Below are 18,583 nucleotides of genomic sequence, written 5' to 3' on the forward strand. Positions count from 1 at the left end.
AGGTCAGGAAGGGCTTTTGTATTCAGTTAAGAGGTGGGCATGCAAAGGGATAATTCTGACCCCTGTTTGATGGCTCATCATCTGCCACAGAAACTGAAGCAGCGTCAGAGGAACCAATTTCCTCTTATAAGTAGTCTGTGCAAAGGCAATCTCAGACATAATGTCTATGTCATGTGTTCCCACTCTGGAGAGGGGAATTTCATGTGTGATGATGTGAAGAATGTGAAAAACATATATTTAACATACAGTGTGTTATCATATTATAACCTTTGTGATTTCTCCAATAATTAAGTCAATTAGCCAGAAACAGTTCACACTTCTGTGTGAATCTGCCTGCAATAGAGGGGCATAAGTAGGTAACTCTTTTTTAGAAGTTGCAAACCAAAAAGTACCACTGTTCTAGATGAATGTGGGCTTTAATGTGTTCTGTGCTGCATTGTCACTGGAGTGTGTAGGAGAGCATGTATGTGCTACAATGCAGTGGTAAATTGCTGAGAAGCAGTTATTTCTCTCTGTGCAGATGCTCCTGCACCAGCCCCGAACGCCATATTAAGAAAGGAAAGAAGTGCAGTTGAAGAACATGCAGGGGGAGTTTGCACAGGGGGCCGGGTCCCTCTGACAGTACATAAAGGCCTCAGTGTGCCATGCCTTACACTCAGAGGCCAAACAGTCAGAGCACCATGATGGGGGGAAAACGCACTGGATCACACTGAAATGGCAGGTTAATCTTCTCAATGAAATAGGATTGGGAGGTAAATGTACACAGCACATTAACACTGCAATACATTAAACTGGTTGTCAGAATTGGCCCCGCTCTGAGCCAGAACCTCGTAATTAGGTCCACAGCAGTGGAAGGAAATCCATACCAGTAATAATGGAAATGTTTAGAAAACGAGTATAGTTATGCAGAACCCTTAACATTAGCTCATGAGTGTGCTGCTCTCTTTCATATGCGTTCAAATGCACATATTGAAAATTTAATATGTAGAGTGATATGTGTTGTCTACTATGGATTTCATGTCTTGCACTTTCACTGACGTCCTTGTATCATTTTTGTCCAATGTTTATCAGTAAGTACTGTGAAAGTCTGTTGTCAACATGTCTCTGCTGCAGTGTCACCGAGACAAAGTCCTGTGGATTTACTGTGCTTGGCAATCAAAGTGATCTTGATTGTGATTCATACCAGCAGCATCCAAATAAGTTTTTTTTTAATCTAAATCCATTACAGATCAAACAGCCAAATTTTCACAATCTCTCTCTCCATTCTGTCCAAGCTGTGTTTATTTACTTTATCCTTAGCCATACCAACAGACATGGGGGTCTTACCAGTGTACTCTGGGTCCACATGAGGAGGGTAGAAGCGGAAGTTGATGAAGAAGGGAATAGGCACTCCGAACTTGAACCACTCCACCACGTAGGGGGGCTGCTGGCCGTCCAGGGGAGGGGACACGTCACACCCCAGGATCACGCTCTCTCCGGCGCGCGCCGTCACAAACCGGGGCTCCTCTCTCACTCCGTGGGCACCTGGGAGGAGGGGGAAGTGGCATTCACTGCAACCAAGAAATCACACTCTCTAGTCTCTATGGTACTGTGGTCTGACATGTGAGAGAACAAGATGGACGCATATTTCGGGGGACAGAGCCTTTGCCATCACTGCCCCGATCCTCCGGAAGTCCCTCCCTTCACATGCCGGAAACTCAGACTCACTCCCCACATTCAAAAATAAACTCAAAAACCCACCTTTGCAAACTGCCTGCCAACAATGAACACACCATCATCATTTTTAATTTTATTGTTTTAATATGCTTACTCATTCTATTTATTATCATCATTATTGTTTTATATATTTTACGTGTTTTCCTTTTTCCCTTAGCTGTTGTAAAGTGTCTTTGAGTATCATGTAAAGCACTTTATAAATAACCCTGAATTCCTGAATACGGAAAATATGCAGAAAAATCTCATTGTACCTAAGTCCCCAATTTACACAATAATTGGATGGCGATTGAGGGCCATCGATAAAACTACTGTACAATGAACCAAAAGTACATTTCTGTAAGATACATTGAACGCCAACGGCCTATGACAACATGGCTGTGCAATTTCCTTTTTTTTCAAAGATTATTTTTTGGGCATTTTTGCCTTTATTTGACAGCGCAAAGTAGATTGATAGGAAAGATTGGGAGAGAGAGGGGAATGACATGTGGCGAAGGTCCCAGGCCGGATTCGGACCCAGGATGTCACGTTCACATGGTACACGCCTTAAACCACTGAGCCACCTGGGCGCCCCGGCTGTGTAATTTCTGAATGGTCAACGGGCACGAGGGTAAACCCTGTCCCTTTTATCAACTTTCCTCATCCTTCCACAGATGCTCTCCTCTTTCGTCATCTGTCACCTGCATCTGTTGGTGAATGTTTTGTGGCGGTGCCATACTGTACTGTAAATGAGCTGCCAAGGGGCTCCATTGATCATAGCTGGCTGCTGCTCAGATGAGCTTTACTATGAGCGCTACCAGGGCTGGCGTTTAGCCACGGATGTCCAGGCACGCTGCCGAGCGTTGACCTATCAGATGACTGAAAGGTCGGCATACCTGCCTCAGCAGAACGCTCACTCTGGGAATGGATTTTCTCCAGCTGCCTCCCCCGCTTTCATTGAACCTGCTGGATCTCCTCCGTCAGAGCAAGCATGGCTGCCCGCCCTCGCCCAGAGGGAAAATCGCTTCGGGGATCAAGAGACATGCTGACGTTTCACTCTAGAGAAACACCAGCTGAATAACTTAACGCTTTCATTAGCAGTATCATTTGCATTATCAGGGCTAATTTTTACAGGAAGAACGACTACAATGGGACATGGAGGTAATAGAGGCTCAAGCTGGAGGCAACAGTAGTGTTACTTTCTGTAATGAAGTCTGTTCTCTACTCTGTGTTCCACCATTATCACTGTTGTGTGAAATGAAAATTATTACATGACCTCCTAGCATTGTGCCTTTCCAACTGAGCACATTGGAATTAAAACCCAAATATTTTCATCCAGTTCTTCTATCGGAAAAATAAAGCTCTAACCCCACCCCTAAAGGCCATATGCATCACTTAGTGATTGTGTTTACCAGTTAAATCTGCTTTATCCTGTGATAGAGTTAATCCACTTTATTCGATTTAGCCAGCACAGATTTTGGACTGAAACAGAGCAGATTTAATCAAATTACACTTTTTATAAAGTGGAGATGTGGTCCGCCAGTCACAGCCCTCACTCCTGGAATCTGCTTTGCCATTGTGCCTCTCTGGTAAGAAGGGAAAAAAGCCATGGCTAAGCTCTAATGAGCAACACCAACCGAGTGAAACACATGTGCATGACTCAATGAACCCCCACATGACCATTAAATAGCCCTACAAGACTTTAGGTCTTTGCTAGACCAGTATGAGAAGAGACAAGAAGCTGCACAATTCTGAATACTAAAATAAAAATTTGCCCTAAATTTTAAAAGAGAAAAAGCTCAGAGGGCCGCTGTGATTTACAACTACAAGCCATAGAGCCGAGGTTGTTCATCAAAGAAAGATCAAAACCGCATGTGCGAATTTGCACATTTTGAATCATATCGGTAATAAAGCAGCATTTTTCATTAAGTGAAACTGGGGGGGACTCGATGTTTGATCAAGCTCACAGTGTAACATGTCAACATGCAGAAGAACATCTGAGTCTGAACAAAAGAGAGGGGAGCTGATTGTTGCAGAGAATTACTGAAAGCATGACGCTGCCCTGCAACCTGTAAGAACCATGACCTTTTAATGCGCTTCTGAGGAAACCTGTCCCATGCACTTATGAGCACAACAACATCAGAAGTCTCCTATAACCTAATCCTTTTCAGCCTTGCCAAAAGCTTGAAATTTACACCTGAACATGCTCCCTTGCAACCTGAATTATAACACCTTAAAAAAAGATTACAATAACCCCTATCAACACCCCAAACAGTGCATGTGCCTATAGGAATTTGACTCTCATCCTGGATATTTCTCTTAAATGCTCTTTAGAAAATTCCATTGGAGGTAACCAATGACTTGAATTCTAGACTAGATTTTCAGGAATCTAATCTATGCACCTAAGATCAGCAGGTGTTGGATAACAAAGTACGGCAAAGACTTTGAATGGTTCTTTTACGTGGCTTTTGTCTTAACTTGTGGTTCTCGTGCTCTATGGTTTCACTCTAGAAACAACAGGAGTAGGCTCCCATCCATAATGAAACACACTGGATACATTGTTTGGTTTGAGTAAGCAGAGTCACTTGACATGAAGCACAAGCTCAAACCCTGGGGCACAACAGCGTATGCTGCTGAAATCCATTGTTTTCTCTGCAGACAGTTCAGGTTGCAGAAGTTCACCGGTTCAGGTTTCTGGCTGACATTATTTTTGGATCCTGGTGGCACCGACAGCAGTCTTGGACAGAGAACTGACTATAAAGACTTCAGATAATATACTGCGTGGCTAATAATTCCCCAATCCCTTTATGAGATCCTCACGAGGGAACAATCGGCACGGGCCCGGTCACTGCTCTTGCCATTTTCATTTCCTTAATGGAGACACGGTGACCCAGTAGGGTTTATGGGGGCTTATTCAGGGGAAAATATTTACGCTCCCAACAAGACATAAATGGCAGCTGTAAAAACTGTGATACAACCTCCATGCAGCCCGAGATCGTCCAACATACAGAACTGTAGCCGGTCAAGGGATCAATACAGCCAAGGGATGATGGCACTTCAGGACTGTTGCTGGACCAGTGCTACTTTGGTGCTGTAAATATCAATTGAACTCAAGTTGCAGAGTGAGGGCTGAAGAGAAATCTGTTGAGTAAGATCTGCATAAATCAGACATCTAATAAATCCTGGAGACCAATATGTTTTATGTATCTATCCTCGGCATATAGAAGATTTACTGCTGTGATGATCATGAATTCCTGAAGGGTAACATTTCACTCAGTAGATTCTACCGTCTGCACCTGTCAGATAAATTATCTAAATCGCAGGTAGTTCATGTACAAAAGCAAAATACAGGGGGAATAATTCCTCATTGTTTGGCATAGGTTAAACAGACAGTGGAGTTAGTCATAGCAAGCGCTTTCCTTCTGTTGCAGCTCACTTAATCAATAACGGTAATAATAATAATCTATATTTATAGGGCACTTATCAAAGCAGTGTCACAAAGTGCTTTAAAACATAAATAAAAAAAATATAAGCAATAAATAAATAGCGAACATGAACAAGAACACAAACAACTAAATAAAGAAGAAAAAAGAATGAAACATTTACCAATACACAGGATGTGATGTAACAAACGTTCAGGCCATAAACCAATAAAAGACATCTGTTCCAGGTCAATCAACATCTGTCCAGACTAGCACATGAATCATCACAGCAGAACAGCAGGGGAACGACGAGTTAAATCCGCAAGAGATTTCAACTCACAGCTTTTTCAAATGGCAGTGCTGATAATGGCTCTCGAACGAAAAGCACACTGCACTGTACTTGCAGTAATGATCACAGATTTGTACAGTAAATAGTCTCTCGAGGCAATTTTGGGCAATAATCAAGCAGAACAAAGCCTGTGAAATATTGTGACAGTAATGAGGGCCAATAACACACTGTACGATATTGTGGAAAAATATGAAAACCTCGGGAGTTCAATGTGAGACAATTTTAGATGAGCAGTGTTTGGATTTTCTGGTCTAGGGTGCCTAAATCCTCTTTTTGACACCCGCACAATATTTCACACTGCAAAACTAATATCCAATATTTATCGCATGCTACATTGGTACAGAAATGGATTTGATTCTGGTTATAAGGAAGGGCAACCATTGCTCAATGCAGTTAGAGATTTGGTAAAAGGACAAGAGCTGAAAAGCTGTGTGTGCTTCACAATGATGAGGATATGAGCACCAAATTATGCCGGACCAGAACTCCCAATGTAGAGGATGTAATGGAATATAGACTGGACGGAGGCTAGAGAGGGAATCTCAAGGACGTGCAGCCACTGGGCTGGATGGGCCACTGACAGGGCGGTAATTGAATGCCAGCCTGCATGTGCTGAAGGTCACTTCAGAAAACGGCCTGAATGTGTGTGTGTGTGTGTGTGTGTGTGTGTGGTGGGGGTGGTGGGGTTGTGTATGTCTGTAGGTTTTTGTGTATCAGTGTTCATCTGGGTTTGTAAAATTAAAGCACACCAGCACCTAAAATACAACAGAATCCAAAATCTCTGTCTAGGAAAGCAAAGAGAAGATGAAATAGTCGAAATGTGATTATTTGACAGAATATTGCAATTGTAATTTTAACTGCGATTCATATCAAGTTTTTCGTATCAAGTTTTTCTCATCGTTTTTTTTAGAAGGTTTTCACCAATATTGTACTTGATTCATGGACCAAAGATTATTTGGACTTCTAAAACAGACAGAAATCCATTTTGGACGTTCCTCTCTCTTTAGCAATTAACTGCAGCCTCTGCGATTTGGAAATTGCAGAAGTTCATATTGCAATTTCTATTTTTTTTTTTTCGATTGATTGTTCAGCTCTAAATAGTACATGGCATATAGTAGTACTACTGCATATGTTCCCAAATGGACATCACAGACACATAAACAGCTACACATACACGTACAGAGAAACCTGAGATGGTAATACAAGCATATGAGTAAACATCATGTTAAAATGAGCAGAGGCTCCATAATTCACACACAGTCACTCCCACTTCCACATGAGGTCTGTCAAATTAAAAGTCCAGCATCCCACAACACACAGGCTGCTGTGGGTTTACAGCAGGTAGCAATTGTTGCAGCACTCTTACAGCAATGATCTGGGAGGGATAGATGTGAGGACGGTTTCATACACACACACACACACACACACACACACACACACACACACACACACACACTTCGGAGCTCCTCTATAGCTGTTGGCTTTGCAGTAGTGCCTTGCTCAAGAATACTTTGATGGTTGTTGAGGGTCAGGAAACAGCTTCTGACTAACCCTTGTCCACCACAAAGATTTCTCACTGTTGGTCCAGGGATTCAGACTGGCAACCTCCAGTTGCCTCTCTAATGTTCAGGTTACTGCCACTCCATTTTATCCATATGAGTGACCCATTCACCACTCCTCTCGCTCTCTCAGTTTCCCTCTCTCACAAACACACACAGACACACACACACTCTATCTACACAACTATTCACCTGGGTGCAAGACTGCAGTCATCTAAACAGAGTAAGGCAGTTAAGCACAATCTTATGTCTAGGGGGCGTGAGCCTTCCCTCTAATACATTTTACACATGTTCCCCCAGCTACAGTATGCAGACTAAAAGGCCGCTGATTTTGTTTTCCAATCCAGCCCAGGATCCTGTGCACTGCTGCTTGACAAGACGATGGCCTCAGTGTCATCAACTTTTACATTTCAAGGGACAGTCCAAAGTAGAAAGTCCAGTGTCTCCATCCTTTGGCCCTCTTTAATGACACACTTCCCGCTCAGACAAGCAATGCCCAATTAGGGAAGCAATGAATGTGCTGACACCTGTTCCAGCACAGAGCACATAAGAGTAATACAGAGAGAGCGAGGCAGAGAGATGGAGATGTAGAGAGAGAGAGAGAGAGAGAGAGAGAGAGAGAGAGAGAGAGTGAAGGTGTGAAATGGGCTTGGCTTGCCAAAGGCCCAAAGGGCAAACCAACACTTCTGGGCCCTGCGCTGCCAGAGGTGCACATTACAGGGGGGCATCACTGGCAGGAGCTGTAAGTCATTGAAATTCCTCATGCCAGCAATGATTCAGTCATTTTTAGAGTTGCTCACAGCAATTTTTCAGATGAGTTATAAATGCTTCAGCCACGACCTGAAGGTGTTTTAAATTAATTACACAAAGAGGCATATTGCTGCTAATAGTGCTTATTAGTGCTTTCATATGGCTTGTCTAATTACAGCTGGTTATGAGACTGTTGTTTATTCAGCATCAATAAATCACTTACAACTATGCACAGCTCTAAAACACAGTGTGAAAGGTCGAAGCTGCTCCATAAATTCAAGGTAATGCCAGCACTCCTTTATGCGTACTGCTAAAACTTCCAAAGACCAAGATCAAATCCCCACATCTTCCCATCAATCTATCCTCTCTCCCATTCACTCGAATATCACTTCCATTCGCTCTCTCTCACTTTGACTTCCATCACTCTCTCATGTACAGTACACAGCTGAGATAAGTGTGCTGTGGACTTATTACCAAAACTGTGCACATCAGACTTATTTTTGGGCCTAAGTGCTTCTTGGGCAGCTGCATGTATGGGTTTCCCCAAAACACAGGTGTGCCACGACATATCTGGGGTTCCAAATTGCAAATCCAGTTCCTTTTACATGCAGAATATCTGCTCTTGATTGAAGGTGGAGTGAGTCTAGCGAGCATAGTGGTATTTTGAAGAAAGATGGTAATATACACACAGGCTTTTATATTTACACATACTGTTTATTTCATTTTTAGGAAAACTTGATTAAATTCATTGGCACCATTAGCATAATTTGTTAATTGCCCGCTTGCCTTATTGTCTTTTATTTATTACTGTTTTGTTATATGTAAAGCCCTTTGTAACACTGTTTTGAAAAACACTAAATTTATGAGGATTATAGTCAAATATAATAATATAATAATTCTTATATTTATCCTCTACAACACAGAAGACACTGACTTCTACTCTGAGTTTAAAACTTAGATCTACTCGCATAGAACAAACTAATTTCTACAATCAATGTGACTAATAATTAATACTTAAATGATATCCAAATAAGTACTATTTGGTAATCAATAACAGTAGAATTTCATGGTGATAAATGGGCCTACACAGTCATTATTATTCCTCATACTATATCTGTGTTGTATTTAGCTACTTGCATGTCACCCTGCTTCAGTACCCTCCTTATTGGCTGAAGTCGGGGCCATTTGGGCAGGAAGCATTGTACAGTCTGATGGCCGTTGGTACAAGAGCTCCTACAGCGCTCCGTAGCTGCATCAGCTCACCATGGAGGGGATGGGAGGTGTTTGTTTTGGATGGAGTTCAGTTCAGTCCTCATCCTCCCCACTGCTATGCCTCCAGGGTGTCCAGGCTCAGCCCAAATGAAAGAGCCAGACTTTTTCACCAGTTTGTTTACCCTGCCTGCTTCCGCCACCTTGGCGCTGCCTCCTCAGAACGCCACCAAAAAGAACAGTGTGCAGGCCAGAACTGATAGAATATGTAGTCTGCTGCATACATTCAAAGACCTGATCATCCTCAAGAAGAACAGTCTACTCTGCCCCTCTCTAATATAGTGCCTGTGTTATCAGTCCAGTCCAGTTTGTAGATACGAACCTCCAGGTTCTTGTAGGTCTGCACTATCTCCATCTCCATCTCTCAGGTGTCAGTGACTTCTTGTTCAGTTGGAAATCCACTACCAGCTCCTCCATTTTATTGACATTGACCTGCAGACGGTTCTCCCTGCTCCACCCGCCGAAGTTCGCTGCCAGACTACTGTACTCCTCCACCTTTACCCTCAAGGATGCATCTCGCAATAAAGGAGTCATCTGGGAACTTCTGGAGGTGGCATGACCCAGAGTTGAATCTGAAGTCAGAGGTGTAGAGAGAGAACAAGAAAGATGACCGTACACCTCCTTCGGGGCTACTTTGCAGCATGTCCAACACCCTGTTCCGGAGGCAGACAAACTGTGGCCTGTCAGTGAGGTAGACTGTAATACAGGAAACCATGGCACTGTCCACCGGCATTGCTCTGAGTAGGTCTGTATGGTGTAGAAAAAACTTGAAATCAAAGAAGATCATTCTCCCTGTGCCTCCAGGCCTCTCCAGGTGGGAATAAGTCCTGTGGAGCAGGTATCTGATGCCGTAGTCTGAGGTCCGAGGTGCTGCCTGTCAGCCTCTCAAAGGTCTTCATTATGTGCAAGATCAGCACAACTGGCCTGTCATCATTGCATAGCCATCAATGGACTCAGTGCCAAGATACTGAAAATGTGATTGATCCATGACACAACTTTGTACCATCCAGATGAGAGGGACAAAAAAGCGAAAACGTTTGATAAAAATTCACGCAAATGAACATCCACCCAAAATTGTCAATATGCATATCAAATATGCCAAGTATGAAAAGGAACAGCTCAAATGTGCAAATCTCAGAACTGTGAAAGACATGCAGAACTTTGCAGTCTGAATCATGGCCTGAATAAACTGCACTTAAATTCTGATGATCCATTGACTATTTTTTTATCTCTCAATTTAAATCATTGGAACTCCCTATTCAGTGATCAAGGTCATCTTTCCTTTGGCCGCCTGACCACATTTTTAATATGTGGAGACTTGTTTGACATAGGCTTTCCTAACATACGCTACTGTATAAAATACTGAATGCAATTGTTATCAGCCTGCTAGATGAGGATCTTTGAGCTTGTGGATGAGAGAGAGTGGTCCTCCAACCAGAACCACATGATCTCAAAAACTGGCTTTCCCAGAATGCTGCAGGCTTTGTTTGCAAGGAGACTCCACTGGGACTGGACTGGTGGAGGGAGGAGAGTATGGAGGGGGGGAGAGGTTGGGGTGGGGGTGGGGGCCAGCATTAGCAGAAAGAGCTGGCACATGCCCAGTGCTGTGAGTCTGCCATCCACAGCTTGAGCGCAGGCCCTTTTTCTAAGCTAGTTTTACAAGCGTTGCTCTCATGGTTGGAGTACAGCAAACAGAATGAATAAGTGAGAGTACACTAATGTACGTATGTTTCTTGGAAAATCAGTGACACAGGACTGTGACTAAGTGGTTGGACCATATCAGAGGAAGATAGCTAGACCGGCTGACAAGTTGTATGAGTCAAGTGAATATGAAATTTGTTTCAATGAGACATCACCTACACATATTCATAGTTACCCAGTTTTAAGCACAAAAAAGCAAACTTAAAAAAATGGCTAGGTGACAGCAAAAATTACATATAATTTGCAGCAAACAATAGGGATGAATTACATTAACAGCTAAATTATACATGAGTCTCATATTGTTATATATGTTACGTGTTCTATGTCACACTGTAGTCCAAGAGAAACGATGTTTCATCCCCTGTATGTAAGTCATGCATATGTGGAATGACAATAAGCAATAAACAAAGTGATTTTTGTTTTCACTTTAAGCAAATAAGCACAGAATTCTGATAGACCTCTTCTTAAAAAGGAGATTTTGTTGGAGGAACTTTTAGGAAATGGAGTGACTTTTGAAAGAAGGACGAAGTCTGCCATTCTCAGAATTAAGAATTTAAAGTTTACATTTTTAACATAATACTATTTATGAGACTTCACTGAGCAAATAAAAGGTATGATCAGACTGGGTGTCAGATGTCAGGTGGTGGTGATGGAGTTCAAATACAAGCCAACAATACATTTGTTGTCTCCCACATATGATGCCGCGTCACCTTCACCAATCAAACTGAAAATTATATTTTAATTTACAATGTATGGGAGAATTTTTTTTTTTAATGAAAATCTAATGGTAAGAGCTTACAGGTCGATAGAACGTGTTTCTCAACATAAATTCAAAATATATGGGAAATTTCTGTGAAATGGCATAAGTGTTCCAAATGAATCTTTTAATTCATCAATTGAGCATCGAGATCTTCAAAATACCTTTGGTCATATTCTGAGCGCAAAGATATTATATAGGTTTACTTAAGGTTTTCGTAAGTATTCGCTAATCAGGTAAAATTGTCCTCAAGATATTAAGGCCCTATAATACCTCTATTAGTACATGATCCCCTTCTATAGTGTTGTAATGCTAGTAGTGCTTCAAGGAGAGGGTTCATATTGGTAGTTTCTGTTCTCTGAGATCAAGTAAAATAAGATAAAGCACATAATTAAGTTGGTGATAATAGGTGAAAATAAGTCAGGTTACAGTCGAAACATACTTCAAAGAGCTCCAGTGACCTCTGTGTTCCGTCTGAGAGAATCTAAGCACAAATTAAAATTGTATCTTCCTTTTGCTACTAAATATGCATGTACTAAAGATTCATAAGGGTGCAATTTACCAAGTAATAATTTTAAATCTTAAAAGTGACAACATCTTTAAACCAAAAGAGAGCAAATCTGAGGGGGATTGTTGTGTAAATTTGTACAGGCATGATGCTGGACATAGTGAATGAATCAGCATAATGATTCAGGTTGATGAATGACATCAAAAATGAAGTGTGAGTGTATAAGAAGTGGGTAATTACAGAGACCAGCGAATGAATAAGAAGGAAGTATGATGAGGTGAAGCTCTGTCCCTCTCTCAGATTCAGAGCAGTGGGGCTGGGCAGCATGCAGAAGTGGCACAGTACAGCGGGCCTTAGCGGATGTGATACAATCTGATAAAATTTGATATAACACCATTTACTGTCTCGAAGACAATTCAATTTGCAAAGGCCAGCATAGAAAATATATTGTGCATCATACACAAGATCATGCACAACAATGGGCAACATATAACATATTAACAAGTTTACAACATTTGCAGTTATCAGTCCTGTCACTATAGGAATGAATATTAAGGCCAGTGCACAAAGTACTCAGCAGTGGGCAGCAGATAAAAAAACATTCATGAGTTTAACACATTCACAGTATTTTTTATCAGTCTGGTCTCTCTATTCTCAGTGCAGAGAGTATGATGCATATAATGCACAACAGAGGGCAGCAAGTTAAACAGCATCACAGGTTTACATACAGCATTTATGGCTATTTATCACTGAAAAAACAAGCACACAAACTTGCAAAATGCACCTCAAATATAATACTGAACAGCATATAAAAACATATATGAAATACTCCAGACAAACCCCGTCCTAAAAGACCAAGGTTATTTATGTCAAATCCATTTAAGCAAGTCAATCCAGGAGATGAAGAGAAATGTAATTAAAGCCCATTGCCTTCCTCAAATATTGTTTTTTTTTCTTTCTTTCTTTATTAATTTGCTGCATTGATTGCTTTGAAATGGAATTGACCCCACCCCTGCAACCCAATCTGGCACCTCATCTTCTAGTGTCCGTCACCAACAGACTGCACACACTGCAATACTACCAGGGCTTGAGCTCTGGGGGGTCTTGGAGGCCTACAGCCCTACAGTTGGTAGAGCCCAACCAACTTAATGAATCTTATTTAAAGGGGAATTCTAGCAGCAAGAGTAGATATTTCAAGAAGACTAAAATTTCCCAGGGTGTTTTTTGTGAGTTTTGTGTTCTGAGTTCCACAGATCAAGGAAATCCTAATCCTAATCCTAAAACATTATGAAAATGCCTTGGAGATGTTTAGATAAAGTTTTACGGACACTCATGTTCCTTACCTATATTAAACATGTAGAATTATGAACATGGCTGTCAAAATTTTCTTTCAACCATCTCATGGAAAGCAGTTAGAGACAATGCTCCAGACAGTTCCAACATACAGGCAAAAACTGAAAACAGTCCAACCTATCTGAACCACAATTCGAAGTTGGACCCCAGAGACAGTTGGGGAGCTCTCAGACTCTGCCTCAGCACTACTGGGAGGCCTTCAGATCAGTGAGTGACAGTTTTGACACCTTCACAAATACTGTCTGCTCCTATATTTCTTTCTCTGAAGGAGCCTGCCTTCCAAAGAAGCCCATTGACAAGTACAAATATGCCAAGCCATGGTTCACGAGGGAGCTCAGGAGCCTGTGAAACATCAAGGAGCAAGCTCGCAAGAAGGGAATTAGAGATGAATACCATCTGGCCAAAAGCCAGCTCAACAAAGCCATCAAAAACGTCAAGTCCCAGTACAGAACCAGAGTGGAGAGTCAGTTTGCCATCAATGACTGAATAGTGGTTGCTCAACACACTAATAAGCTACAGGCAAAGAGTCTCTCAAATATACGCCTCCCCCCCACTTGCCAATGACTTTTAATTACTTCTATATTGCTGACAGGGTCTCCCTCGCTCCACCCCGATTGGTCGCCAAGTCACCTTGTCGGCTTTTTCAAACTGAGCTACAGGCTCACGGCCGAATGCTTTCTCCCCAATGGGCATTTTGCCAAGAGGGCTTCTTTGACCGTCCATTTACTGTGACTGACTAATCATACATATTGTTTAATTCCTAAGCTGTTTCATATAGTTTACCAGTTGATATAGTTAACTGGTTGTTTGTTTACAATAGCCCTCTGAGGTTGACATTTAAATATGATGGTCCATTCACTCAGTTCGTCCAGTTAAGCTTTCAAAACAATTTGTGGAATTGGTCAATTCTTTATATTTTATTTGTGGGTCTGGTCACTTGCTTAATTTCATTCATTATCTATTCAAACAGTTGTGGCCTGCTTTTCCATAATTCATTTCAAAAGTTTGTGGAACTGGTTTAATTGTTTAATTTAATTCATTATTTCTTGTAGCCTGTTTCCACTTTCAAGTTTAAATACATTGTGTAAAAAGCTATAGCCTAATCCACTGGCTAATACAAGGGCACATTGCAAAGTCCAGCACTCCCAGCACTTGGAAAGAATGACCAGTAACAAGAATACAACTCAACCAAGGATCTTTGTCGCCTCAAATTATTGTTGAGCTTTGTAAGGGCAAAGTGGGGTGGACCCAGGTCCCCCTAACCCTTCCCCTGTAACAGCCATCACTCCTCCACAACTTCCCTTCCTGCCCAATACACAGCAGCAAAACAACAAAAAGGCTGCAGGGCCTGATGGACCAGCTAGCCCCGGGGTTCACCAGAATCTCTCTCTACCTGCTGCTATCATTCATGTTCCTAAGAAGGCCCAGGCCCAGTGGCACTGACTTCAATCATAATGTAAACCTGAGCGCATTGGTACTATCCTACTTTTAACCTGACAGACCCACTGCTAAACCCCCTACAGTTTGCCCAATGGGCAAATCTGTTAATGGAGGATGCGCTCAACATGGACTTACACTTAAGTCTTGAAAAACCTCGACACCCCAGGCTGTTATGCCAGGATCTTATTTGTTGACTTCAGCTCTGCTTTCAACACCATCCTTCTGGTCCACAGAAAATTGTCCCAACCTAACTTCGCCCATTTGGTGGATCTCGGTTTTCCTTACAAATGGAAACCATTAATGCATCTGGGACCCTATTTGTCAGACGTTCTCTCTATGAGCACAGTTACTGTATAGGGATATGTGCTGTTCCCCCTCCTCTACTCCTTGTACATCAATGCATGTTCCCCCAGTCACTTTTTCATCAAACCGCTGAAGTTTGCAGATGACACCGCCCTGTTGGGCCTCATGACTAGCAATGCTGAGTCAATGTACAAGAGAGAGATGTCACAGTCTTCAAAATGGTTGGATTGAAGACTGACTTCCACAGGAGCCTGCCTGGTCATCTTTGCTATGTCCCACTGCAATGCATTGTTCTGTTGCTCTTTTATCATATGTCTCAGTGTATTGTGTTAGGGTTAGTGTCTATCTCTACACAAATGTTGCCAAGAAAAATTACTGTACATTTATTGTACTTGGCAATTTGAGTGTTTTGGATTCTGATTCTGTACAGGGAATTAAAGCATTTCTTGCCAATACGTTACTGTAGGCTCATTGCAATCCTTTGTTAAAGCCTAACATTCAGCAAAGTGCACACACAACAAAATACCATTAAAGAAAATGGCGCCAAGTCCCAGCTCAACTGAGATGCACTGGCCCAACTCTTCCATCTTGTTTGTTTTGTAGCAAGTGATTTTTCAACCATCTGTCATGGACTGGTTTAGATTCATGTTCACTGCTACCTGGAAATCGGACCGGCACCTGCTATGCATGAGGCAAATAAACAAAATGAATGAAATTAATGAAATGCTACTCTTACCTCTCACCAGGCTAAATCCCAGAAAAGAATCAACCATTCCTTTATATTGCATTTTTTTCTTTTTTATATTGGTAAATGAGGGTCAGGTGTAAACCACTATTTTGTTTGTATGATATCAGACAGGATTGGCTCAGATTTGCTCTCAACGGATAAGGCAGGTGCTAAAACAGCTGACGTGCATGTCACTAGCCCCTGGCTTTTGACAAGAAGGCATGTGGTTAGCAGATTTGTATAACAGAGCAGGTGTATAAAGATGGCAGCTTCCTGACTTGATACCATTACTTTTTTATATATGTCCCACAGTGCAAAACCTCCAAAAATCAATGTTTTATCTTAAAAGTTAGTGCAACACACTTCGACTTATTTTGCGACTGTAACCCTCAATGTCATGTAGATTACTATGTTGTAGCCTAGCATGTCGGCCCACAAGCACTGCAAATAGCACGTTCCCCCAATGATCAGCAATTTGTTCAGTGAGCCTAACTTAGGTGTGGTGATAGTTTTTTTGTACTTCAGTTACCCCACAGGCCTGTCAGCCAACAATAATCTGTCAAACGTCTATGTTGATATGAATGTAGGTCACTCTAGGCAATCATTTGATTAAAACTGCTTAAATATTGTCAAATGCGGTCACAACATAAATTCTGATGATAGGTGGGTGTGTTGTTTGTATTAGATAGGTAATCAATAGATTTTTGAAGTAGCAAAAACCAACATGCATTTCTGTGGTTCTGTGTGGCACAAAATTGGCATCGGTGTACATTGAGACATTGTAATGTACACGTATGGCATACAAGACCTCCTTTGTAATTAAAATCTGTTGTGTTTTAATAGAATCTTCAATCTAATGCCATATTAGATTGAGGGTTCAATAGCTATTGTTTTGTTTTCTCACTACTTAAGCCATATCTATGCCTTCATAAACTGGGGGGAAAAAAATGCTTTAACAGTACTATCTATGAGCGTCCTCCTTTCTAAATCCAACATGTGTCACTGCACTATAGGTGTTCACATCGTGCTTAGCCTGGACCTGGCATCACAGAGGAGCCAGACCTGTGAGCAGACCAGTTTTGACTGGGTATGTGGGGTCATTGGGATCAGTTACCAGGCGACAGCGTGGCACATGTCTCCCTCATCTGGGCATCAGCGGAAAAGCAAGGTTAAGTAAGTACATAGGTCAATACACAGTGCTCGGGAAAATATCATAAAATTAATAATAACGGGTAATCTTGAGGAATTACTGCTTGATGAGCCACTTAAATGAGCACCAGGCGACGGCTTGCCTGTAGTGGGCTGCGTGCAACACACACAGCACTTGACCCGGTGTGAAATGTGAAATTCAGCATATCACATACATGCATGCAGCAATGGATGCTATCAAACTCAAGAGTGCATTTTATCTGACACGTGATGCATTATTTAGTTACTTTTCCATCTTGGAGGCTGAGACGGTCACACCCCTCTCTGGAGAACTCAAATGGGACTGCTTGCCATGATACACTGCATACATTTTCCCTCAGCGGTAACGTTATTTCAAAGGGAGCAGTATGTGCTTCGTGTTTTATCACACAACTGTGCCACATAGACAAAACAATGCAGGCCTAACCCATCGCACAAACCAACTGCCGTATCAATAGACTTCAACCTACCTTTGAAATGGTCAATCATTTTGGACACTAGCATCAATTCCCTGAGATATGAATATTCCCTGGCTATTATATCCCATATAGGCTACATCATTCATAAGCTAATGATACCAACATACATAGCCTGGGCATTTGAAGACAATTGCTATTTCCCTGATACGAATTAACCGAGGCTGAACTTTCACGTGACACGAGATATGCAGCCATTTGTTACAATGAAAAAGCCCACAGTTCATATGACCTATCATAGAAAAAAATGTCATGCGATTCAAAAAAACACTACCAAACGCACACGGAGACGCCAGAAATCATATGTTATGTGCGGCACAAGATATATTGCACTTCAACTCACCTTGAGCGGCCGTTCCTCTGGTGCTGAATACACTTGCTATCAGAGTGGCCACATACCAAATCATAGTACTATTGCCGACCAGCTATTACCACGCAAAGTGCCCCGTTCAACCAATCTCTCATATTCGACCTTGCACCGCACGGTCTCTTATCAGCACCCCTTTTTCATATCCTATATTCTTTCCTCTTGGCGATTCCCTTCATCCCTTCCCTCCCCCGTCCTTCCATCCGCATCCTCTCCCGAAGAGACAGAGCACCTGCACCGCCGCGTTTGTAGTAGACGGAGCCGTTTTACGAGCGCATAGTGAAACCAAGTGTGAGAATGCAGCCACAGGTCCGCCTCTTCTGTCATTGGATTGGTTACTGATTGAGGCTTTGGGGCGTGTATTGGTTCTTCCTACGCCCCGTGCCCGAATGACAGCGGAGCAGCCGTGCACCGATTCAAGGTGAGTTGGAGCGTGCCGTAGTAGTGGAACCGCAGTATCATGCGCATTGACAGAGAGCCGTGTCCACATCTTTAAATACCTCTCCTAAAGTGACTCCACGTGCACCATTACCGCCCATTATCCATTCATCTACACGCTCTTTGCACAATGCTCTCATTCGTCATATCAATATCGGCACATCTTATCTATGCCGCAGGTTTATGCGATATCAGGAGGTTGAGGGGGAATAGCTTGTGAATGTGTGTGTGACTCATCTGTCGCTCATCCATAGCCCTCGGCTGTTGTCATGTCGCTGTCACCGACA

The 18,583-nt window shown here is 42.2% G+C and overlaps 1 protein-coding gene across 1 annotated transcript in view; it reads right to left on the reverse strand.

Moving 5' to 3' along the window:
- The window catches only part of igsf9ba (immunoglobulin superfamily, member 9Ba), a 51,780-nt gene extending 33,882 nt beyond the window's left edge, over positions 1–17,898 (reverse strand). Inside the window, exons 1-2 of the mRNA XM_071536350.1 lie at positions 17,835–17,898; positions 1,327–1,524 (exon numbers count right to left, since the gene is read on the reverse strand). Coding sequence (XP_071392451.1) covers positions 1,327–1,524; positions 17,835–17,898 — 262 coding nt within the window. The remainder of the gene's footprint in view (positions 1–1,326; positions 1,525–17,834) is intronic.
- Between the last annotated feature and the right edge of the window lie 685 nt (positions 17,899–18,583).

The sequence above is a fragment of the Centroberyx affinis genome, unplaced genomic scaffold (assembly GCF_046629955.1).
Source record: "Centroberyx affinis isolate AG114_WGS23_722 - 3 ecotype Tasmania unplaced genomic scaffold, CSIRO-AGI_Caff_v1 ptg002859l_1, whole genome shotgun sequence".
Taxonomy (NCBI): Eukaryota; Metazoa; Chordata; class Actinopteri; order Beryciformes; family Berycidae; genus Centroberyx; species Centroberyx affinis.